The 26,094-nt window shown below is 50.8% G+C and overlaps 1 protein-coding gene across 1 annotated transcript in view; it reads left to right on the top strand.

Annotated features, from left to right (window-relative positions):
- Positions 1-26,094, top strand: part of Prkcb (protein kinase C beta) — a 306,315-nt gene that overhangs the window by 151,187 nt on the left and 129,034 nt on the right. Inside the window, 2 exon segments of the mRNA XM_047533405.1 lie at positions 2,334-2,445; positions 3,920-4,048. Of these exon segments, the coding sequence (XP_047389361.1) occupies positions 2,334-2,445; positions 3,920-4,048 (241 nt within the window).

Below are 26,094 nucleotides of genomic sequence, written 5' to 3'. Positions count from 1 at the left end.
CAGAGGGTTGCAGCATCCTGAAAGAAAGGGCAACTCTTTAGGAAGGTGCAGGGGTGACAAAAGCCTGCGGCGACGGGGGGTTTCCAGTGAGGCCTCTTGAGACACGCTTTTCATGCATCAGGATTCATTTTATTTTTAACGACCGTAAAATTCACCGCAGTTAATGGACCATTCTAATCTCTCATAGAAGTTCCCCGATGCCACCCCTTTCTGCTTAATCTCCTTTCCGCTCCTGACCCTTTTGGATCACTGATCTGCTTTCTGTCCCCACAGTTTTCCCTTTCCCAGGATGTCCTGTGAATGGACTCCCGTGTTTGATGTCTTCTCTAGCACGGTGCTTTTGAGGTTTGTGTTGTGTGGGTCTGTAAGACGTCTCTTCTTATTGCCGAGAGGTGTTGCTTTGGGTGGATGTGCCTGGCTTTATGTTTCCGCTTCGGAGGTATTATGAGCAAAGTGACTCTAAGTCTTCAAACACAGGTTTTGGATCGACTGGCGTTTTCATTTCACCTGGGTCTAGATTACCAGGTTGTGTGCAGCAAAGGGTATGTTTAACTTTATAAGAAACTGCCACACTGTATTCTAAAGTGCTTCTGCCATGTGCCCCTCTTCCCTCCCCTATGAAAATCCCAGTGTGTTTTCTCCTCGCCGGTACTGGATATCTCGACCTTGACAGTTTTAATTTTCTAAAATTTTGGTAATTTTAGTAGGTATATGGACTATTTTAAAAATTTAAAAATAGCCGTTTCCTTCAGAGGACTGCTCATCACTTCAATAGTGCATAAAATAGCGTCTAATTATTGCACCTATTTATCTGCTTCCCTGTTCACTTTCCGTCTCTGTTACTGGCCTATAAATTTCAAGAACACGCCTGCACCTACAGGGGTACCTGTGCATCAGTTGAGCAAATGGAGGAAGAGAAAACAAAGACCAGGGTGTCAGATCGGCTCTGGGGTGCAACCTGTTTGTGCTCTTAACTTGGGTCACGCACTGTTTCACAAGGAAAGCAACTTTTGCACTGCGTTGGGAGAGAGAGGAAGGAGTTTTGTAGTTAGAGCAGGGAGAGAAGTAGAAGGTTCCTGGAAAGAGTAAGGAGGCACAGAGCCCGAGGGTGATGAGGATGTGGCATGTGTAGGGGTGAATGAGTTCGGTGTGCTGAGAACTTAGGGGCTTGCCAGCACATCCTTGGGTAATAGTAGTAATAGTGCCAGAGCTTAGACTCTTGCTATGTGCCAGGAGGATCTAAGATCTCTCCATGAGCTAATCCATTTATTCTTCCCAACAGTCTGGCACTGTAATGATAGTCTTAGCACTATCATTATCTCCATATTACAGACAAGGAAACAGAAGCAGGGAAAAAAAAAAAAAAAAAAAAAAAGATTAAATAACTTGCCCAAAGGCACTTGGCTGAAAAGAAGTCAGGCAGTTTATACTCCAAAGCTTGTACCTTTAACCACTGCACTACCCTGCCAGGTTGGGAAGGATGTACTCAACAGTTAGGGAGACGTGTAAGATGCTGTAATAAATGGGTCCTCAGACATAGTGACTTAAAAAAAGACAGAAGCTAGGTGTTCTCTCAGGTGTCAGCCCAAAGGGACAAAGTCGAAGGCCGAAAGGTTAGCTTTGTCTTTTCCATATGATTGAGTTCCAGGTGATCACTTTTCAGTTCTCAGGAAGGAGGAGAGGAGTCAGGGAAACTCATGCACACTGCTTTTAAGGCAATGATCCAGAAGCACATACATCCCAGTATCCAGAACCCAGCCACAAAGCCTCACCAAGCTGCAAGGGAGGCTGGGAAATGTGCTCTCTAATTCACTGGCCATGTCCTCTGCTAAATCTCCAGGGTTCCATTATTAAAGGGAAGGATGGATATCGGTGGGGACCTCGCAATCTCTGCCGCAGCTTACGAACTATTTGTTGAACTTTGAACTTTGTTCTGCAGATGATTAGGAACCGGCCAATGAGCTGTAAGCGGGGAAGGTAGGATTCCGTGCCTAGACTTGAGTTTCAGATCACTCCAGAACTTGCCTGGAGAATAAAGGGAAGCGGGAAATAGGAAATTAATTGTTGCTCTTGTCACTTCGCTGCCTCTGAAGTCCTTGCTACAGGTAGGAGCCAGTCAGTGGGTTCTCTGGTGGCTCTGTTGGAGGATTTGCAGGCTGAGCCTGGGTGGAGCGTGGGCTGATCACCTCTTGTTCACTCATGCCATGGCCCTTCATCCCCGGGCTCCAGCTCAGGTCCCAGCAGGTGAGTTCTCCTGCGTCACTCCCCACAGTGCGGATCCTTGGCTTCCCGCACTGACGCCAGCCCCTTCTGGTTGTCTCTCTTGACCTTAGGATCCCCGGAGCAAGCACAAGTTTAAGATCCACACCTACTCCAGCCCCACCTTCTGCGACCACTGTGGGTCCCTGCTCTACGGGCTCATCCACCAGGGGATGAAGTGTGACAGTAAGTACCTGCTCCCGGGCAGCCTCCGAGGCACAGGAGGCGCTGCTTCCTCCTGGTTTCGGGTCCAAGTCTGCAGCACGTTCTCCCAACCCTGGCGGGGGCTGGCGCACCAGCTACTCACTGCCACGGGGTGGATTTCGCTCATGGCTGCTCACGGCGGGCCTTTGGGTCTGGCCGGGCTCAGCTGATGCAGGTGTGCCTGGGCATCTGGGCTGGGTCAGTGGGTTTGGGGGGTCACCTGGGCCTGCATGACCTCCTCCGGGTTTCCATTGGGATGACTGGATGTCCTCTGGGTGACGGGGACTGCTGGGCCGCCTGTCCCAGTGGTCCCTAGGCTGGCCTGGCCTGCTCACCTGGAAGCCCAGGGTTCCCAGGAAGACCAAGCCCATTTGGCGAGATCACTTGGAGTCTTTGCTGGTGTCTGTCTGCCCAGTTCTGCTGGTCCTGGCACAGAGCGGGAGGGGACCATCCATGTCGTAGACGAGGGTGGCACGGACCCCAGGGGGCTGTTCCTGCAGCTGGAGGCGGATTCCTGGCACACCTTCCTGTCGCACAGGACTTAGGGGAGATCCCCCCTCACCCAAGGCCACGTGGAAGGGGCCTTCGTGGCTCATTTGATGCGTGGGATGGTGAAGGGCCAGGTTCGGTCCATAGGCACATTTCGTTCCTCTTTCTCTGGTCTACTTACTGGGTCTACTTGCTCTGGTCTGCCCAGACCCCCTCTTCAGATCCCTGCCCGCCCCCCAGCTGCTGGGGGCTCCCACAGTGCCTCCCCTGGGGAATCACCCAGGTGACGCCCTCCCGGGCGGCGGCGATCACAGTGACCATTCACGGTCAACGTCTGGGTGGCATGAAGGCCTGGCCCTCCGCCCTCGTTGGGGCGACTCTGCAGGGTTCCGGGCCTCGCTTCCCGTCAGCTTCGGTGGCTTCCCGAGGCAGGCCAGCCCCTCCCCTGCTGAGACTCCCGTGAGCCGCGCTCCCCATTTCATTCATTTCCCAGAGGATCCCGCTTCCTACCTGTCTGCCTTTTGGCATCGGGAGATGTCACACCCAAGGCGGGATTCCTGCTGATCTTGAAAGATGGGGCACCTTGGCGGGCGTGGGTGGGCGTCCCCCCAGGCTGCTCGTGAGTGGGGGCTGTTGCCGTCACTGCTTGGTCACGTCCAGGTCTTCCTGCAGCGGGGGGTCAGGGGGCATTCCAGGTGGACACGCTGGACTCAGAGCCGCTGGCTGTGTGGAGGGCGCCCACTTCAGGCTGCACCGTTGGCCTGAAGTTGGTTTCCTTCCTCCATCAGGGACTCGGGGAGAGTTGGAGCAGCCTTTGGGTGTGACCTTGGCAGGGCGAGCTGGTCTCGGCCAGGCTTCTAGTTCTCGCGGCCTCCAAGGAAGAGGAGCAGGAAGGCCCCGCTGGCCCCGAGGGTGGGGGACATGTCCAGACCCCAGCCTGAGCCGTGCCCCCTCTCTGCCTTTGCAGCCTGCATGATGAATGTCCACAAGCGCTGCGTGATGAACGTCCCCAGCCTCTGTGGCACCGACCACACGGAGCGCCGCGGCCGCATCTACATCCAGGCCCACATCGACAGGGAGGTCCTCATCGTTGTTGGTAGGTGGCTCTGGGCCCTCTGCACCAGCTCCCCTGGGTCCTGGCTCAGCTCGACCCAGGCGTTTGAGGAGGGAGGATGGTGGGTGGTCGGGTGGTCACGGGGGCGGGAGGGTTTGCTCCTCCTGTACTGGACGCTGGGCATCCTTAGACACTGCACACTCGAAGGTATGTTCTGAGCACCTCTGGGGCCTGCAGCTCAGGGGGACCACCTGAGCCCCCCGGACTTCTGACTTTCTTTTTAAAAAATTTTTAATTGCCATATAATAACTCTGCATATTCGTGAAGTGCAGTGTAATATTTTGACACACCGGCACAACGTGCAATGATCAAATCAAAGCAATTAGCACATCCATCGCCTAAAATTGTCTTTGGGTTGGGTACATTCAGGGGGCTTGTTGCTTTCTCAGGGTTCTCTGCTCCCTTCCTTCCCTTTTTCCCACTCTTTCTCTCAGTATCTTCTGGAGTGTTCGATTCTAGTTCCTCCATTCGGGCAGCAGAGAAGGATGCTTGGTTCTTCCCCAAGCATTTCCAGCAGCAAAAAACATAGTCTTGTCTTTTGACACCAAATTTGGGAGAATGCTGTGTCTTGGAGAGGAGGAGGTAGGAGGTATGGGACCCAGGAAATACCCTGGGGCTTTCCATGTATTTTAAATGCTTTTCTTCAACCCAGTGGCGGCTACACTGGTCACTGGTATGTTATTCTGTATACTTTTTGCATGTTTAACATACTTAATAAGAAAGAAGGATAGTACAGTGTGAGAGGTCAGAGGCCAGGGGAAGAAAGAGGTTTTTGTCTGTAGTTCATGAAGTGAACACCCAAGATAGACTTGGCTCATGCAAAATTGGAATTCAACTTTGGCTCTTGCAAAATTTGAAAATCAGCTTTTCTGGACTGGTGAGGTGCTCAGCCATAAACCATGGTAAAACCAGCCCTGGTGAAACTAAAACTCTGAAGGCATTCTCTCTTGTAGGCTTGTGACACAAACTGCTGTAAGACTTTATATAACTAATTAATATAAACAAGGTTTTATGATCAGTCATTTAGAACATTAGTCATGGAAGGGAGCATTTTTTTTTTTTTTGCAAAAATTGATTTGTTTCTAAGGTAAAGGTTCTGCAGCTCTGATGTGCTGAGCCCTGGGTTGGAAAGGGCTTTACTTACATCATATAAAAGTCAAAAAATATTCTGATAAAATATGACTCCTCCTTCAAATTGCAGTTTGTGATGCTCAGTGAGCTTTTAGAAAACGTGCATTCCATCACGTTACTTTTTCCTATGGGAGGAAGCACAGAGGAGGCTTGGTTTTCCAGTAGGATGCTGGGGGTGGAGGGGCGGCCCAGGGGAAAATCCTGCAATTGCAGGACCTAGGAAAAGTTTTCCCCACGGTGTAAACCACCTGGTAACCAAGGTTTGAAAAATGAAACTCTTCTGCCCTCTAGTGTCAGCATCTGGGAACTACACCAACTCAAAAAAACGGCTGCAGGCAGCCACGTTTATGGAATACATTGAGTGCTCGCTGCTCAAACCCTCCCGTGTTCTCTCTTCCAACCCCACGACGTCGTTGAAAAATATCCCTCTACTCTGTTAATTTATAACCCAAGCATCTGAGGCTCAGATAAGTTATACTGCCAAGAGCTCACACCATTAGTAATAATACAACAACAGTCAGCATTTATTGAGTCTCTGAATGTGTCAATCATTATGCAAAGCCCTTAGAGGCAGTATCTTGTTTAAATTTTCAGCAGCTCTAATGAGGTAAGCGTTTTTATTCTCCCCGGCGGGAAACGGGCTTAGAGAGCCACACGCGCTTCCTCACCCAGGTCTGCCTGGCTCTTAAGTACTGTACTCTATACCAAGTCACTCTTCACCTCAGCTTTGTCCCTTCCAGCCCTGTTCCACCATTTATTTGTTCTCTTTGTGGTTTAGAGTAGCTGTTATGGGCGTTCTCTGGGGAGTCTTTGTTCAGATGCGGTGGTTCAAGTTCTTTTCAACTTAAAGGTCAATGTCTTCCCCTTAATCATAGATGTGCTCTGGCCTTCGAGAGTCTTTCTTTGTGGGGGGGTACAGGGTATTGAACTCAGGGGTACTTGACCGCTGAGCCCTGTCCCCAGCCCTATTCTGTATTTTATTTAGAGACAGGGTCTCACTGGGTTGCTCAGTGCCTAACTGTTGCTGAGGCTGGCTTTGAACTCGTGGTCCTCCTGCCTCAGCCTCCCGAGTCTCCGTAGCTACTCTGGTAGCACACACCGGGTGGCATAAAGAAGACGTTTGGTCTCTCAGGTTGTGGAGGCTGGAGATAAGAAATCAAGGTGGCAGCAGAGTGGGCTCCTTCTGCAGGGCTCTGAGGGTCTCATCCATACCCCTCTCCTGTTTGCTGGTTGCCAGCAGTCCTTGGTGTCCCTGGGCTCATCGGTGCATCACTTCGGTCTCTGCCTCTGCTGCCACGTGTGCTCTTACCTGGGGTCTCTGGGTTCAGATCCAGGGCCCACCCTGACCTAGTGTGGCCACATCTTAACTCGATTTCATCTGGAGAGACTCTGTGTCCGAATCAGGCCGGGTTCACAGGTACCAGGATGAGAACTTGCCTGTCTCCTCTTGGGAGATGCAGTTCAATCCGTAATAGGAGGCAAGAGAATTGGGGGGTCCCTCAGAGTTAGGGGTAGGATTTCTGCGTGTTCAGGGCTCTGAGGGCATTCAACAGCAGCCAGCATCGCCCCATATTCTGTGGCTTTCTAAGTGCTTCCTTATGGGGTGGTGTTACGGGCATCCTACGGAAGGAGAAACTGGGCCTCTGAGAGACTGAACGGCCCAACCCTGGTCTCAGGTGGAGTGGGAGGGGCCTGGCCCGTGTCACTGTGTCCAGTTTGGAGCCTTCAGGAGGCCGTGCACGGCCTGTGCCTGGCTGGGCTCGTGGCCGATTGATGACAGAAGAACCCTGAGGCTTTGGCTGCTTTCTCTAAAAACAGCCCAGACGGGGTTTTGACTCAAGTGGCTTATTGAGGGAAAAGAGCCAGGGAAGCTGGACAGGGCAGGGGGAAGGGCCAGCCTTGCAGCCTCTGTGGGGACACCGAGCTGGTCTCATGGGCTGCTCTGGACCAGGCCCTGCAGGACTGAGAGGGTCCCTCCTGGACACACGGGGACTGGTCTGTCATCTTCTCGGTGCTGTGAGATGACTGTGTGTCCCCCACGTCCGTACGTCGAACCCTAGCTTCCAATGTGATGGTATTTGCAGGTAATCAGGGAGCTGATTAGGGTTAGATGAGGTCATCAGGGTGGCCCTACGATAAGATTGGTGGTTTTAAAAGAGGAGGGGGTGAGAGAGAGAGGAGAGGGAGGTCACCCTCTCTCTGCCGTGCGAGGGTGCAGCGGGATGGGCCCGTGGCGAGCCAGGAAGTGGGTCCTTGCAGGAGTCAAACCCGCCTGCACCTTGGGCTTGGACTTCCAGCCTCCAGAACTGAGAGAAGTAAGTGCTGTGGTCCAAAGCGCCCGACCTGGGGTGCTTGTCCCAGCAGCCCGAGCTGACTGCGTGATCTTTGCCATAGGCTGCTGAGGTTGGAGGCCGGACTGTAGAGGAACTTCCGGGTGACGGGCTACCGTGCAGCTGAGGGCGATTATCGGGACTACCGTGAGCCACCAGCAGCCAACCTCACAGCAGCCAGGGAGAGGGGTGCACGGCCGGAACAGAGGGGAGCGGGGCAGGGTCCAGCGGCATCCAGGACACCAGGACGCCCCTTCCCAAGCATCCACTGATGTCATCTTAGGGCTCTCGGCGCCCCCTCCCTGGCCTTGATCCACAGATCAGCCAGGAGAGAGAGCTCAGGGTCACGTGGGGCCCTTCCTCGTGGTTTGTGTCGACTCGAGCACCTCATCCCGACCCCGGACGCACGTGCCGAGTGAGGACTTCTCGCTCACCACCAGTCCCCGGAATGTCACTTGCGTTTTCTTCGGAAATCCCAGCATCTCAGAGGTGGAAGGATTTCCGTCCCCTTGGCTACTGAGAGAGCCCGAGGGTAGATCGGCTCCCCGGTTTCTGGCAGGTCAGGGTTGGAATGGAAGTGGGATCCGTTCTTCTTCGTCTAAATGCCCACCAGTGGCCTCCTCCGGTCTTCAGGGCAGACTGAACCTGACGTGCTGGTCTCAGTCCCTTTCCCGAGTCCTCTCCAGGGGCTTCTCCAAGCGGCCGCCCTCTGTACGAGCTGCTCTGTCTCTGTCTTGCCCTCTCCTCCTCTTCCAGCCTCGGCGCTTCCTCTTCCTCTGAGCTCACTCAGGTTTACCCTTCGTGGATGCGTGGTCTCCTGAACTTGAACTTGTGCTGGTTTTCTGATGGGTTCTGTTGGAGTCTACCTCCCCACAAAGCGCTGGCTCCGTGCGGGTAGGCGGCATTTCTTTGTCTCACTGCCCGGTCCCCGGCACCTGCTGAGGGGGACACCACTAAATATTTGTGGACTTACTCAGTTCCCTTCTATCAACAATGATCACCCCTCTATTTACAGTCCCGTGTTCATTACAACCATGTTCTCAGCAGTCAAAAGTTACGGTCATGGATTCTTGATCATGTCCATCTTTAATTCTATGATCATCTCTCCCAAAGTTGGGGCTCATTTATTTATCTATTTAGTTTTGGTACTGGGGCTTGGAATTTGAACCCAAGGGGCATTTTACCACTGAACGACATCCCCAGTCCTTTGTATTCCGAGACAGGGTCTGGCTAAGTTGCTGAGGGTCTTGCTAAATTGCTGAGGTTAGCCTCAAACCGGCAATCCTCCTGCCTCAGCCCCACCCCCACCCCAAGTTGCCGGGATGACAGGTGTGCACTGCCACGTCTGGCTGAGATGATTCTTACAAAAAGCAAAAGGAGATTTGGGGATGTTTCTCTTTGGGATTCCCAATCGGTGGTCTGAGGATGGTACATTGTGCTGTGATATCCATAACCCCCTGGGACTAAAATATCTCCCAGGCAGATTCAGGCACTTCCAACATGTGGCCGTCAGATCCATCCCCAGATCTGACATTGGCACATCGGCACATCAAAAGAGGAAGCGCATCAAAGAGGGGAAAAGTACTTAACAGGTCATTGGAGAAAGTTGAGGGTCACATCTACCGACACTCTAGGTTCTGAAAGAAGCCTTAACAGTACTCTCAGGAAAAAGGAAAGGTGTGTGAGGTCTCGGAGAAGACCCTCTTATTGTTTAAAGAACGGTTGCAAAGTCGAGAAGGTGTCCACCCTCACGGGGACTCTGACAAGAAGGAAAAAGTACCAGGAAACCGGAGGAGGCCCTTCACCTGGCTGGTCCATCTGGGTATCTCACAGCTGAAGCCAATATGGCGGGACAAGGGCTGACCCCCAAGGGCAGGCCAGGGTGTGGTGGGAGGAGATGTGGGAGGTGTGGTGAGGAATGATCAGGTACTTGCGGTACGAGGAAGGCGGTGGGGAGGGGAGGTGGGCTCTCTGGTCATTCATTCAGGAAGGGCCTGGGTACCAGTGATGAGTGCAATCTGGCCTCTGCCCTCAAGAAGCTCACAGCTTAGCAGGAGAGACGGACACAGATGAGCGTATTACAACGTGGTAAGTAGTGGAATGGTGCCACAGGAGCTCACAGAGGGGACCCTGAAGCTTCCAGAAGGCAGCCATGGCTAAGCTGAGTCCAGAAGACTCGTAGGCATTATCCAGACTGGGCGAGTTTGGTGTCAGTGTAAGTGAGAAAAATAACACGAGCTGTTTATTGAGCACTTATTACATGCCAGGCGCTTAACACAGATCTGCTCGTCTTCACAGCAATCCTCTGTCATGGGTATTATGATTATCCCCATGTTATATGTGAGGAGACGGAGGCAGCATTAGTTGCCCAACTGGCAGAAGTCACGGTGACTGGGAGGTGGGTCTCAGATTTGAGTGCAACAGGGTGACTCCACGGCTCCCGGTCCTGCTGTGATGCTGCCCTTCTGGCAGAGAAAATAACTGATGCAGACGCGCAGGGACCAGGCACAGCAGAGGGAGGTGGGGGTTACTACCTGTTGAGTTTGGCTCTCCTGTGTTCTGGGATATAAGCGCCTCTAGAATTTATTCATTCACAGTCTTCCATCCATCCATCCAGGATCATGTACAGGTGTCTCCTGCTTTTCAAACATGTTCTGACCCTTGGGAAGCAACAGGAGACAAGATAAGGCTTCCCTGGCAGATGCCACATCCTGGGACCTGGTCAGTTCCCTGGGGCCTTTGGAGTATTTTCTCGTTCTTCCTTTTATTATCCATGAAGCCTCTCCGTCCTCTAGCTGGGACCTGTCCACTGCCACTCCTGTTTTTTCCAAGACACTCTGTGTCCACAAATCCCTTTCTTTAATGTGATCGCTTCTTTAAACCCTCTAAGGTTCAAGCATTTGGAACACGGAGCCAGATTGGACCTGAAGGTTATATTTCCTTTTTCTCCTACCACATACTTCCCCTGAGCTGGCTCCCTGCTTGAAATAGAAAGAGAAGAGGGGACATGTAGGAAGGAAAAATTCAGACAAATATCTCAAAACATGACCTAATCATGCATGACTTGCTAAGATAGAACATGATCTTGAACTAGACCACTAGAGCCCACTAGAGGGCAGTCTGTGTCTTCAAAGCCACTTGTCCTAAAAGGATCTCTTTAGAAAGATTTAAAGGATCTCTTTAGAGAGATGTCCCGACTTGTAAGACCTCCGTACTGCCATTGCCCATAATGGAACATGCTTCAGAGAACAGCTGAGCTCACTGAGGCCCAGAGAAAGGCCAGCCATGGAGCAGGAACAGGGATGTTCTGATGACCCTCTCTCCCTTTTACATTGCAGGTTGAGTACACCTCATCCCAAAACCTGGGTACCGGAAGTATTTTGGATTTCAGATTCTTAAAAAAAAATTTGGAATATTCACATTTAGATAATGATATATATTGGGAATAGGACTCAAGCCTAACATGAAATTCATTTATGTTTTATATACAACTTCTACACAGCCTAAAGGCTATTTTATACAATATTTTAAAACAAATTTGTGCACAAAACAAGATTTCATGGTGTAGAATTTTCCATCTGTGACACATGACAGTGTTTTAGAAGTGGTAGATTTTGGAGCATTTCAGATTTGGGACTTTTGGAATATGGATGCTCAACCTGTTCTGGTTAGTCATTCTTTCTTGACATCTATTTATTTATTTATTTATTTAGTTAGTTAGTTATTGGTACCAGGGATTGAAACCAGGGACGCCTTACCACTGAGTCACATCCCCAGACCTTTTAATTTTTTTAAATTTTATTTAGAGAGAGGGTCTCACTCAGTTATTTAGGGCCTCGATAAATTGCTGAGGCTGGCCTTGAACTTGTGACCTCCTGTCTCAGCCTCCCAAGCTGCTGGGATTACAGCCATCTACCACAACACTGGGCCCCTCAACATTTTTACATGAAAAAATTCCAACGTATAGAGAAGTCAAAGGTATTTTGCAGTGAATATTCAGTTATCCAACTAAATTCTCCCATTACCATAACCTGCCCAATCACATACCCATCTATCTTGATATCCATCTGTCAGTCTCTTATTTTTGACACCTTTCAAAGAAAATGACAGACATCAATTCAGTCCTACCTAAACCCTTCAGCATGTGTATCGTCAACTAGAATTCAAAATCTATTTAGCTTTTTTAACTTTTGAGATAAAATGTACATACAGTCCTATACACATATCTGAAATGTACAATAGCTGAATTCTGACAAATACATATGACTCTGCAGTCACCCTAACCTCCGTCATGTTAATCCTCTTTTTTGGAGTCTCAGCTGCTCCTGGGAGTGGATGGGAACTGAACAGCGTCCTTAGAGAAACGCCCGAGAGCATGCAGGCATGGACGCGGACGCACCTGCCCTATGGCTGTGCCCTGAACATGGGCTCTGGGAACTGGGGTGCCCTGATCCTTAAGATCTCATAAACTGGGAGCGGTGGTGCCTGCTTGTAATCCCAGCTTGGGAGGCTGAAGCAGGAAAATCACAAGTTCAAGGCCAGCCTGGGGCAACTTAGCAAGACCCTATCTCAAAAACAATTTTTTTTTTGGTACCAGGGTGTTATGGTGTGGAGGTGAGGTGTCCCCCAAAAGCTCACATGTGAGACAATGCGGGAAGGTTCAGAGGAGAAACGATTGGGTTGTGAGAGTCTGAACCCAATCAGTGAATTAACCCCTGATGGGATTAATGGAAGTGGTAGGGTGTGGCTGGAGGAGATTGGAATTGGGGTATCTATTTTGTATCTGGAGAGTGGTGTCTCTCTCTCTCTGCTTCCTGATGTTGTCAGCTGCTTCCCTCTGCCACGCTCTTCCGCCATGATGTTCAGCCTCACCTCGGGCCCCAAGGAATGGAGTCCGCCTTCTATGGACTAAGACCTCTGACACCGTGAGCCCTCAAATAAACCTCTCCCCCTTCTATAATCATGCTGGTCAGATCATTTATTCACAGCAGTGAAAAAGCTGACTAAAACACAGGGATTGAACCCAGGGGCACTTAACCATTGAGCCACATCCCCAGCCCTTTTTGTTTTTGATTTTCAGACAGGGTCTCCTGGGTTGCTTAGGGTCTTGCTAAGTTGCTGAGGCTGGCTTTGGACTTGCAATCCTCCTGCCTCAGCCTCCTGAACTGCTGCACTTGGCTCCTATCTCAAATATTTTTTAAAAAGGCTGAAGATGTACCTCAGTGGTAGAGCCCTTGCCTCGCATGCATAAGGCCTTGAGTTCAATCCTGAGTACCCCAAAGAGAAAGGGATAGAAAACCAAAATAAAAACCCTGAGATGACATCATGCCTAACAGTAGTTGGAACAGTAGTTGCCTAACCTTCATGGGTACTGGTTGGTACCTATGTTGAGAGCTAATTCAACAAGACATCATTTTGAGTCATTTTGCTTTCCTTCCGTTTCTTATAAGGAAGGAATTGAGTCACGTCACATCTCTGTCTCTGGATCATCAACATCTTTTCAATAGGTTATGGATAGTTATCTGCCAACCCTGTGAGGCCCCAGCAAAAGTCCCCGGTCCATCTTTCCTCCGAGGCCTTTGGCTTATGAATTTGTAAGCGTGTGTCTTGGACTTTGAAACCGGGGATATTGGACTTGAGAAGATGGGGAAAAAATGTGTGTCTTGTTACTCAAGGTTCCTTTTGTTCTTTCCTGAACATTCTCCTGAGAATAATCAAGGCCAGGCCACTTGAGGAGCTGGCTGCACAGTCGTTGCTCCTAAATGCCTGCAGAATGGCATTGAAGGAGACCTTGCCAGCACCTGTGAAGCTCTGAGGTGTCACCATCTTTGGGGAAAATGGCCCAACCGCATCTGTTAAAATACGTATACGTATGCACATTTTGACTCTCGTGTCCTTTTTGGGAATCTATCCTATTTGAAATAAAACTCCAACATGCAAAGAAATAGCATTCAGAACAAGCATGTTTATTGGTATCTTGTTTGCAGTGGCAAAAACTCCGAACCAACCTAATGAGGGTGTATCTGTGATATCTAGGGGATCGCACGTAGTTGCTGGCACGGTGAATTTATTAAAATAAGCATGTGGTGCTTCTGTGAATCTAGTCACGTGCTGCTTTTTGAAATGGGAACAGTTACACAGGTGTATTTGCTTTGTGAAAATTCATCAGGCTGCTCAATTATAAAGTGTACACTTTATGTATATTATACTTTGTATTATATATATATATATATATATATATTTTTTTTTTACTTAACAGAACTTAAGTGATAAAAATTCTAAATAATTTAGATGAAACTCCCGTGGGTTAGCGCTATAGCTATTGACCAGGAGCAGGAGCTGGCACTGTGGCTTGTGGCTTGGGAGCCCACTAACTTCCTGCCTGTTTTTACACGTGACGTTTTATTGGAACACAGCCATACATGTTCATTTACATGTTGTCTGTGGCCGCTTCCATAATACAGGGGCAGAGTTCATGGAGTAATTGCAGTACGGTGTGCTGAACCAGGAATATTGACTCTCTGGCCCTCCCTGAAAACATTTGTCAAGCCCTGCCCTGGGGAAATGTCGATGGCATATGACTGAGAAGACAAGATTGCATAACGTATATATTTAGTATGGTTTGCAAGACGGAACTGCAGCAGACACTTCCTGTGCATGCAGTATGTTTGCGTATTTCTGCGAGGGTAGAGAGAAAGGTTGTAAGGACCAGAAAGGCAGAAGGGGTGGGGATGGAGAGAACCTGGGCTGGGGAGTGAGGGTGGGTCTCCTCTCTCTGTGTTTCTCTGATTGCAATAAATACATTCCACTTTTGTAATTTTTGAAAAAATAAAAACCAGAAAAATCTCTAAGTCAGAAAACAATTTAAAAAAAAATAGTGGTCCCAATGACAATAACATTTATTAACAGCTGCGTGGGCAGTGGCGGTGACGGGGTGTTGGCTGTGTTGAGGAAGACGGCTGAGTGGTCCGCCACCTGGACAGAGCCAGACGCAGGCCGTGTCTGGGTATTTTCGAGTTGTTCTTGTCAGTAGCATCTATCTCGTGCAGCGTCTGTCCGTCTTGTGAGCTGGGCCTGCACTCTGGGCTTCATGGTGTTGGCATGTGTTGCTTAATGCCACCTTTGCGGAGTTGCCTCTGGCTGGGGACGACCTTCTCTTCTCTGGAAGGCCCACACTAGTCCCTTCCCGCCCCCATCCCACCTCCGTGCCTGAGTTCTTTGACATAAAGAAACTTCAGATGCTCTGGCGCTTTCCAGTCCAGCCAGTGCTGTGGCTTTACAGGGCTCAGAGCTTCGGATGGGGGTGTTTCCGCTGCAGAAACCACCGTAGGCCCTGGTGGCTCTGAGTGTGATCTGTGGTCCAGCTAGATGGGTCGTACCTGGGAACTTGTGAGAAATGCAACATCTCAGGCCTGCTGAGTCAGAATCTGCATTTTACCAAAATTCCCAGGCACTTTATTCCGGCTGTCCTGCTGCAGAGATCATGACGAAACGGAAAGAATTCCCCTCGTCCACTAGGTGGCAGGCATTACCTGTGCTCTGCCCCTACCTGCAGGGGTGGCCGCAGGGGTGGCCTCAGGGGCGGAGTGCCGGGGAGGCTTGCCTGGCATGGAGTTTGGAATGTGTCCTCCCGGCCCTTCTTGGTCACATCTCATTGGTTGTAAAGCCAGGGCCAGAATCCCCGTTCACGCACAGCTGCCCCTGCCTGTCCTACCTGCGTGTCCTGGTGGGGACCTCATGCTACGCAAGCTCCTAGCTTGATCACCCTGCTCTGCCTTTGTCTCCCGCCACCCAGAGGGAGGAGCACACCTGTGGGTGAGCTGCTAGTCACTAGCCCACACCTGGCTTTCCTCATCTCCTTGTGCAAGTCTGTGCTAACTGCAGACCACGTGGTAGGACTGTGGCCTCAGAAGCCGGGCCTGGGCTTGCGGGCGGCCTCAGTTAGCACCTTTGGCTCCTGCGTGGCAGGCACCACCCACCCCACAAGCAAGACAGAGAAGTCTCCTGCTTCCGGAGCCTCTGCATTCTTCCTAAGATGGGATGTGAACAAGAAGCAAGTGGAACCTTTGAGAGAATGATAAAGGAGGGTGATGTGACAGAGCAGGCCAGTGGCTACGTGTCATTAAGAGAGACAATGGTCTTGAGTTGCCAGGCAGGAGGGGCCAGCTTGCTGGAAATTCCAGGCAGAGGGCACAGCAGAGGCAAAGCCTGGAGGGAGGAGGATTGCAGGAGGACGAACGGCAGGGTGGGCGTGGCCAGGTCCTCTGGTGGGAGGGGAACAGCCTGGGGAGACCTGCTCACCTGGGCTCCAGGCCTCAGTGCTAAGGCTCAGATCCTTGGAGCTGGAGCTTAGATGGGGAGGGAGCCCTGCGCTGGAGCCATTCCAGGTAGCTCTCTCGGGGAGGCAGGACGGGAGCAAGATAGAAGGCAAGGGAGGAGAGGACAGCTGATGGCTAATCTTACTGGTCACCATGACGAGGCACAGTGCCAGGCACCCTGGGGCAGACTAAGCTGTGGCCCAGCTCTGGAGCAGCCTCTCAGTCTGGGTTCTTCTACTTCACTACCGTCAACCACCAGAGCAAAGAACAATGGCACACGCTGACAGCAAGTGCAGAGTCCTTGCTGTCAAGGACTGCTGTCAAGCTACGCGCTTCCTCCAGTCACATCATGTGTTCAGATCTGCAAAGGCCCCCCTGCACTGTTTCACCCTCCCAAAGAAAGAATTTGGAGGACTCAGTAGAGAGGGCTTGGGCATCTCATGACTCACGTGCTCCTGGGTGACTGCAGCAGGGAAGGTCTGGGCCAGGTTCATGCCCACTGCACAGGTAATTTCTTCAGATGCCTTTTGAGTACATTCTTTTACTTTAGGACGCTCTGCTTGATCCTCACCCAAAGAGGGGAGACAAGAGGAGTGGCCGGTTTCCCTCTCTGTTTCCTTCATTATCACCTTCTTTAGAGTCCTTCTACCTCACTGCTGGGAACAATAAACTTTCCTAGGCACAAATTACTGTTTACCCCAACATCATGTGATCCTACCAACAATCCTGTGAGATTGTTGCTCATATTACCCCATTTTACAGATGAAGAGACAGAGAGACAAAGAGACAGAGACAGAGAGACAGACAGATTATGATTAAAAACTTGTGCATGTCACACAGCAAAGAAGAAGATGTGGAGTTGGGAGTAGAGCCCAAGAATTTAGTTGAACCTAAGTATTCAGTTGCAGTTGGTTATGCTCTTGAGCTCTGTCCACTGGAGGAGTGGAGTTGGTATGTGGTGTTGGTAGCCGCTACCTTTCCTACATCCCTGGCTTGCACTATGAACTGGACACACATTCCCTTTTTAAAACCTCCTGACAAGTTTGGCTGTTACTGCAGTTCTTCTCCACATCCTACCGAAGGGTAAATTGATTGCTTTGTTATCACCTTCTTTAGAGTCCTTCTATCTCACTGTTGGGAACAAGCTTTCCTTCCTAGGCATGGACAACTGCCTTGCACGGATGGAGGCTTTGTTTCACAGACTCTGTTTTCCCCCTGCTCACCCCTAGTTCGTTTGGCTGCTCTGGGAGTGTATGAGCCAGTGTTCTCAAGACTGTGAGGCTGAAGATGATTCCTCTTCTTCAGTGTGACCTGTCTTTCTGCAGAGAGACAATTTCACTGGCCAAGACTTGACCAAGAAACAGGATAAATTCCCAGGTTCTGAGAAGCAGGTGGGTGGAGAAATCTTCTCTCTGAACCCCACTGAGGTACCGCCAGGAAATGCATTATCCGATGTTGCCAAACTTCTCTGCTTGGAAGGTAAGGAATATCCAGGCAATCCAGGAGGATAAAATGAGGATAGTGGGAGTTCCCACCTCCTAGTGCTGTTGAGAAAATTCCATGGGTAGTGTATGCAAAGGTTTTAGGAAACCACCTGGTATACATGAGGGGTGCCATATGTATTTGCTATCATTTTGGTTGGCATGGTTTACCCAACTCTCTCTGAGTTTCCAGGCTGATTTTTACCTGTTACCCAAATTTAGAGTTTCCTGTTTAGTGATCTTTTTATTTCTTCTTGAAGAGGCCATGTCTACATGTGGTCTCCATGTGGAAACCCAGCTTCCTGGAGCCCCTGCCTATTAAGGGAGGTGAAGACTTGGTCAGAGTTACGTCTTAGAAATGTTAGCTCTTGTTTATTTCTGTGGCACTCTTTTTGGAACCATGTATGTTGGAAAACTTGCAATAGCCAAGCCAAATATTTTAGGAGAATGTGAGGCATTTGGGACTGCCACACAGCTCTACCTACAATGGCCTGAGAGGTGGTATCTGCATGACAGAGGGAACCTGGTTTCTAAGGCTGTCTCTTTAAGAGACGGATCCAATTACATATCCGGGCAACATTTACTAAGCATCTGTTATGCACCAGGTACATTAAGGGAACCATCTCATTGGATTCCGGCCTCAACTTTTTGAGGTTGTTTCTTTACTTTTCAAGTGAAGCAGTTGCAATTGGAGAGGTTCAGTAACTCACTAGAAGTCACACAGTCGTGAAGTGGCACCTCTAGGACTTAGAGCCCTGGGCTGTCTGATTCTAGGACCTGCACCCTTAACCTGATACCCTGTCCTGCCTCCCTGAGTGCTCGGTGGCATCTCGAGCTAGTGGAATTGAGGCATCCAGCAGGTGAGAGGAAGAGGGATAGCATCAAGTTCACAAGAGTGTCCTGAGAACATGTTCTCACTTAAAAATAAGAACAGATGCCCCCCGGGTGTGGCGATTACCCTGGACAACATTTGGATACGAAGTGGTTTGAGCACGAGAGTCGCCAGGTCTTCATGGCCGAGCCTGGGTCTCCCAGAGAATCAGTCACTGTGAGCACGATGGAATGAAGGATTTGCCGTAGGAAATGGATCTTGCACCAGCTTGGAGCAGCCAGGGCTGGGAAGGTCTGGAGGGCCAGGCCGGAGAACCAGAGCAGGAGCTGAGGCCCAGGTGCACAACTTGGAATTGGTAGGGAACCCGAGAAACCAAGTGTACTAAGCTACAAAATAGATATTAATGAGCTTCATAAAGCTTCTAGTAGCTTCCTCCCTTGGGCCTTCCGGGCTGGCTGACTGTTGTTCAGGCTAACAGTCTTCCGAGGTGTCCCGGAACCTTTTAAGTTCCAAGTGGGACGGCTCCACCTCCTTCCCTCCTGCCTTCTGCTATCTGACCCACAACCTTGAGCACCCCTTGTCCCACCCTGACTCCACCCCAGAGCCCTTCCCACCCAACGCCCCAGGGCGGGTACAGCCCTCAAGAAGCACAGTGCCCAGATCAAAAGGGAGTCTGCCAAACGTGGCCAAGAAGGGAGGGATTGTCACCCTCCCCGTGCGGGACCAGACCTTTCAGAGGACAGCCTCACCAAGCAACACCCGCTGAGCCAGGAAGCAGGCAGAACCCAACAGCCAGCCGTCACGAAATAACCCTCACCTCTGCTCACGCCAGCCGGCGTCTTGCTTTTGTAGCCTTCTATTTCGTTCTCTTTCCTTTAAGAAATCCTTTCAGAACAGTGATCTCGACGCTCTAAATTGATTTTGCTAGCCATTGTCAAGTGCGTCATGACCCACCACGGGGAAAAGAGTGCCCTCAATAACATAATTCTCTTTCTGCATCCTGAGATGACACCTCTCTTTTACAGGTGACTCAGGGTAAGGCTGGTCACATCACGCTCCTGGTCTCTCTCGGGTTTATAGTCTGTGAAACTGCTCGTGCCTGGCACGCCGTGGCCCGGAGCTTCCATCTCTTAGGTCCTCCGCATCAGACTCCGATATTGTTAGGGCGGCTCGGGGCCTTAGGGAGAGCTTTCTGGATCCTCTTGTTCTGGTGCCAAATGTCTTCTGGACTTCAGGTTCCTGTTCCATCTCTGCCACTTTTCCTGTTCTCCACCCTCTTCCTGTTTGTTTGTTTTTGTTTCTAAAATGCACAAGAAAAGAGGGGACAAGCCACCCCATGCAGTGCTGCCCGGGGAAAGCACCAGGGTCTGTCAGGATGCGGAGGGTGCGGGTGGAACCCGTGGGCACCGGCCAGAGCCTTTGACGTGGCTTCTGCAGAACGGAGCGGCCAAGGCAGGGTGAGCAGGGTGAGGGTTGGCCGGTTGGAATGATTTCAGCAGACTCTGGGCATGGGGATTGTCCCATTGCCCCAAACCTGGCCCTGGGATGATGGGGGCGGGGGATGGATGGGCGTGGACGGGACACTGTAGTGTTAGCACCTGGTAAAGGAGATGGTTGTGGGGGTGGGCTTTGCCTTGGCTGGCTTGCATATGGAAGGTGCAGGCACAGGTGCATCCTTACCCTCTAGAAATCAGCAGGCCCTGGGAGAGGAGGTGTCTCCAGGTCAGCAAGGCCCCAAGATATCAAAGCATCAGAAATTTTAAAACCAAAGTGTATGATTAATACATTTTAAACTATTCTTATTTAATTGTTTTATCGAACTACTATAAGCATAGAGTTTAAAAACCAGTGTGCATTGAAGAGCTCGTGAGGAAAAGCAATGTCCCCTGCCCCAAGGTCACTCTCTAGAGTGGCCTTCTTGAACTTGAGCTTGCAGCAGAATCATCTAGATGGTGTCCACCCAGAGTTCAGGTCTGGGGGACACCTGAGCATTCGAATGCCTAGGTGCCTGGGTGCTGCTCGTGAATCCTTGTCCATGGGACCACCTGAGGACACCTGGAGGGCTCTCTTCAACCCTTCTCCTGGCACTGGGACTGTATATTTTAGTGACACGCTCTGACTCTGTTTCACTTCCCTGCTTCACGTCTCTGACTTCTGGCGGGGCACCATCTCTCGGGCTCTCCTCGCCCACATATCTACAGCAGTTTTTAGCTCACTCATTCAGAAAAGACACTCTCGCTAAGCATCTTCTGTGTGTCAGTCACTGATGCCCACGGGGATCTTCTATGCCAGTGCAGGGCTTGACACACTTTTTCTGTCCAGGTAAACTCTGGAGCCATCTGGCAATTGTAGCAAATGCTTGATTCTGCCATTGTGGCCCCAAAGTGGTCATGCACAGTGTGCTGATGGACGGGGGCTGTGTTCTGATACAACTATTTACCAAACAGGTGGTTTGAGCTGGATTTGGCTGCAGATTGAGATCTCTGTTGTAGTGTGTGAGACAGATACTAAGGTAGACGAGTCAAATACAGTCAGAGATATCTAGAGATTCAAACCTCCTCAGTTTGGAAATATTTGAAAAACAAATTGCACCTGTACTGAATGCATGCAGTTTTTTCTTTGTCACTAGTTCCTAAACAATACATCTAACAGCTTTTCACATAGTATTGACATTAGGTTCAGCTTTATAAGAACTCTAGAGATGACTTAAAGTACACAGGAGGATGTACCTAGGTTATATGCGAACACTGTGCCGTTTTACAAAGGGTGTTGAGGATCCATGGATTTGGGACACTGTGGGGGATCTGGAATTGCTGCTGCCACAGATACTCAGGGACATCAGATTGTAAGTGCTAGGAAGAAATATAAAGCAGAAAAGGAGGATGGAGAGGATTTGCAATTTAGATATGGTGACAAGGAAGGAGTCACTGAGCTGGGAGCATTTAAGTAAAAACTTTTTGAAGGAGGTGAAGGAAGAAGCCAGGTAGCTCACTGAAGGAAGAGCATTCCAGACAGGAACAGTCAGTGCAAAGGTCCTGTGGCATGAGAGTCCTATTCATGCCTGAAGACCCAGCGAGGTGGCTAGAGTGTCTGAATGGAATTAGCCAAAGGAAGGGGAGCAAGAGATGAAGTCGGAGGTAACAGGCCATGGAAGACTTCCTAATTCATTATAAGGAATTGGTCCTTTTCCTCTGAGTAAAATAAGGATCCACTTTTGTGATTCCAGTAGTTCTGATAGTCCCTTCAAGTTACATATTTAAAACTCCATTTCTTTTTTCCTCAACCACAGGCAAGTATCTCTTGGCTTTCTATTTTGTAAGAGGTACCAGGCATTAAATATGCATGATATTATTTAATCCCTATGAAAGAGACACTAATATTGTCTCCTGTACCATAGAGGAGGAAATGGAAGGTTCTATGGAGGAGGAAACAGAAGGTTAAGTGACTTGGCTAACCTCATATAGCCGGTGAAGTGCGGGAGCTGGGATTCAAAGCCAGGTTGGTCTTAATATAGAGATCTTAGCACCTAATTACATGGAGGGACAATGCCACACTACTTTAGGGAGACTGGGGGGACCTGTGGCTTTGGGACAATAAAATTGAAAACCCTTGGCCAAAGCAGGGTGTGTGTGCATCAATCAGGCAAAGTGAGGGCTCTTCTGGGAGGCGGAGGGAGGCTCTTTGCTGTGGGAACTCTGACCGAGCTGCTGACAGCTCATTTATGGGATGCTGCTACAGTTTGACATTCGTAGTACAAGACTTGCATGCAATTAGCCCGGACGGTTCTCACACAGACTCTTGAAAAACCTTTGGAATTTTCCCTCTGTCTGGCCTTGTGCATGATGTAACCACGGCTTGCTTTAGTTGGTCCTCTATCCCGGAACGTCTGCATCACCGTGGTCCGATCAGGTCTTGTTTTCCTGGAGGGCAGAGACCATTGCGCATACCTGCTTGGCGGCTCTCCTCCCAGGATCATTTGCGCAGATCCCTCTGGTGCATGGCAATGAATTCTCTAAGTGTAAGCTGGAGTCTGGTTAAGTATGCAATGCAAATGAGATGCAAATGAGGGGCTGCCTTGGTGTGGGTCAGGAGGTCAGAGCGCTGGGGGCTTCTGCACCCCCTCCTCAGCACGCTGGCTGATGGGCCTGACAGTTCCTTTTATAATCATCTCTTCTGCCCACCAAAGGGCTCTTAATGAGGGCAGGAGCTGACTGCTCCTGGAACCCCTTCCGACACCTGGTGATTGGAAGCTGGAGAGACAGTGAGCTTCAGACGCGCTGTCAGACTCCACTGAGTTATCATCAGCTGCCTGCCGGGCTCCGGGAAGGCGGCTGGGTAACTGCTGCTATTGTCTGTTCCTCCCTCCTCCCCCAGTGAGCTGCGTGAGGCAGCCACGGATGACTGGATCTGGGCTCTACGCTGCCTTCCCTGGCCCTGGCTGGGTGCCTGCCTCTGCTCGCAGAGTGGGTCTCCGCAGGGACCTGTTCCCCGGTCGAGGATCAATGGTCCTTTGGTTTCACGTCTTTCTCCAGCCTAACCCACTGCCTCCCCGCCTGTGGCTCAAAACCCCATCCAAGAGACCTTTCAAACTGGGGCAAGAAAAGTGAAGCACACTGCAGGAAATTATGGGATGGTTAGTGGAGGAAGACAAGGAGCCATCGTTACAGTGCAGTTTCCTTAGGAGAATCGGTAGTGTGGTCTCTCCTCTCTCTCTCTCTCTCTCTCTCTCTCTCTCTCTCTCTCTGTCTCTGTCTCTCTCCTCTCTCCTCTCTCTCTCCTCTCTCTCTCTCTCTCTCTAAATATAAAAGGCAAGCACAAGAGGCCCCTGCTAAGTGCAGGGCGCGGTGCTGAGCTCTTCACCTATATTAACACAATTTTACCTCCATGTACAAATGGCTGCTATGGTTCAAGGGGTGGACGGTCATCTTGCTCAACCTGAGGGCTCAGGAATCGAAGCGGAGACTCTAGTTCGGGGATGGATATACGCGGCCTTACAGTCAATGCACCGCTTCCTTTCTCTCGGCCTGGAACCTGCCGGCTTCCCGGTGTCCTCTGTGGCTCTGGCTGTAGCTTCCCCGGTGCCTCACCCAGGCCTCCAGTCAGCCTGACCTGGGCCAGGTGCCACCTCCGCCCACCCCTAGCTCAGGAGAGAGTTCAAGGGACTTGCGGGTTGTACAGGTTCACCTCGAAAGGCGACAGGAGGCAGATCCTGGGGTCGACACCTCCTCTCCCGGCTCACTCAGCGGGGGCATTGCTCTCTGGGTCCCCAGGGAGAGAGTTGTCCCTGGGGCATGGTGAGACTCGGCCGTTGTCAGGGGCCCACCCGGCCCGCCCCCCACTGCACATTCAGGGTGCCATTCCCTGAGCAGTTACGGTGGATACAGACGGAAGTCGATGGCTGCGGTCAGGCCGATGGCCAGCGCTCAACAGGTTTTGTTGAAAACAAAGACTTGAGCAAGACAGCAGGACATTGCCCCACGTGTTACAGCAGAGCCTGCCCTTCGCCAGCCAGCTCAGGTCTGGGAATGGGAAAATCACCGGAGCTTTCTCGGTCTCCTTACAGCCTCATGAGACAATGCATTTCTTTCCAGTTTAATAGGAGAAGAAAATGCAAAAATTGTCAGAGAGGTAAATTCACTTTCCCTAAGTCCCATTCAACAAAGGAGTGGCCTTGGCATATACCCAAAGGGCTTAAAATCAACATACTGTAGTGACTCAGCCGCATCATTATTTATAGCAGCTCAATTCACAGTAGCTAAGTTAAGGGACCAACCTAGGTGCCCTTCAACCGATGAATGAATGAAGAGAATGTGGTACATCTACACAATGGAATATTACTCAGCCATAAAGAAGAATGAAGTTATGGTATTTGCCAGTAAATGGATGGAACTGAAGACTATCATGCTAAGTGAAATAAGCCAATCCCAAAGAACCAAAGGCCGAATGATATGCAGATGCTAACTCACATTAAGGGGCAGGGGCAGGGGGAAGAATAGAAGTTCACTGGCTTAGACAAGGGAAGGGAGTGGGGAAGGGTATAAGAAAGATAGTGGAATGAATTGGACAGAACTTTCCTATGTTCATGCACCACCAGTGAGACTCCACATCAAGGTCAACCACAAGAATGGGAAGTTATACTCCACTTGTGCATGATATGTCAAAATACCTTCTACTGTCCTGTATAACTAAAAAGAACAAATTAAAAAAATTTAAATTCCTAAATTTTAATTTTTTTAAAATTTAAAGTCTTGGGGCAGGTGCAAATTCAAATACAGATGTGATGGATTCCAAGACTGCTGCCGAAGCATTGCCCTCCTGGGGACGCAAAGACCTTCCCTTCCAGCTCCGTTCACCCCTCTGCTCAGTGGTCTTTGGGTCTCTCCTGCGTGGTGGACTGTGTGCTAGGCAGCACGAGGGCTCTAGGTATGCGCACAACCCTTCCCGTACCATCTCACGACCCTCCTGGGAGGCAGAACAATGAGGGCTCACTATGGAAGGACCTCGCGGAGCGGTGGAGCCTGGGCCAAGTGCTGTGGGCGGCGCCAGGGATGAAAGACCGCTCCAGATGTCAAAGGCAGCGGACTGAGGTCTGGATGCGGAGAGCGGGCAGCTCAGGAAGGCCGTCCCCCTGCCGGGACGCAGCCAGCTTTGTCTGTTTCATGCTTTGGAAGCTGAACAGAAACTTCCACGCAGCTGCCTCTGCAGTCCGCTCTTCCCAGCCGGCCTGCGGGATCTCCCTATAGCGACTTAGGACACATCAATCACCCCCCTGCTAAGACCTCGCAGAGCTTTCCGCCGAGGCCCAGGCTCCCCGACCCATTCTCAGGGTCTGTCCTCCTCTGGTTCTGCCTCTCGGCCTCTCTCTGGCCTCCTCTCCTATCATTTGCCCTCTTGCCACGAGCTGGGTCAGCTCTGACCGTCCTTCTGCACTTGCGTCCCCAGCCTGATTGCTCTCAGAGCCCTGGACTCAGGCGGCTCCCGGCTGTGGGGGGCAGGTGCACGGGACGCTTTTGCTGAATAAACGATTCAGTGGGTGGAACAGGGGGCTGTCGCCACCCGAGTGAGGGACCTAGGACTTGAAGCTGCACTGAGTTTCTGGTATGTTTGGACTGTAGAGTGTCCCTAATCTAGGTACCACTGGCAACAGCTAAAAAGACTTGGTGATTCAGGGAACTGCGGTGTTAGAGACGGGTCAGGGAGCCATGGATGCCCCCAGGATGAAAGGGATGAGGCACACCTGAGTTACGGAAGCAACAGCGTCAGCGAAGGTTGGGAATGAATCCAGGTGGAGGACCCGGGAGAGGGTGGGGAAGTCGAGGATCCCCTGAGATTTCTGGCTCGGGAAGCTGCACGGGCTGTGAACCTGATTCACCAATCGGGATGAGGAGTCCGGGAAGCTCACAGCAATCTTGCTTTTAAATGGTCTGAGATGTTTGGGGTCTGCACAGAGGACTGCGTCCAGTAGGTGGAAGGATGTGTCTGTCTGGAGAGCCGCAGGGGAAAGAGAGCTGAGGGTAGAGATTCTGAAGTCACCCACACAGCACCCAGTAGGAAGCCATTGCATGTGTCCGGTATCAGAGAGCTCGGGGTGGGAAAAGCCGCATGCTTAGGGTCATGGAGTGGCTTCAGGGGGTCAGTGGAGGAAGAGGAGCCAGCGAAGGAGGACAAAACCAGGACCCCCCAAAGCTCGAGGGGAGCCAGAATTGCCAAGAGCCACACAAGCCGAGGCAAGAGAGCTCAAGAAAGCAGGTACGGCCACCATGTTAGATGCTGCCAACCAGAATGGTAGAGAAGAGGCCAGGAGTGGAGTCCGAGTCACTGGGTTTGGTCATCTGACCCAGGGATTTGGACAGTGCTCGCCCAGTGAGGGGGTGGGAGTTCAGATTCAGGAGGGAGAGTGAAGGAGAGGAGGGGGAGAGGGGAAGTGGAAAGAGGT

This window comes from Sciurus carolinensis, chromosome 18, assembly GCF_902686445.1.
Source record: "Sciurus carolinensis chromosome 18, mSciCar1.2, whole genome shotgun sequence".
NCBI classification, from domain to species: domain Eukaryota; kingdom Metazoa; phylum Chordata; class Mammalia; order Rodentia; family Sciuridae; genus Sciurus; species Sciurus carolinensis.
This window is presented reverse-complemented; position numbering and strand designations above follow the sequence as displayed.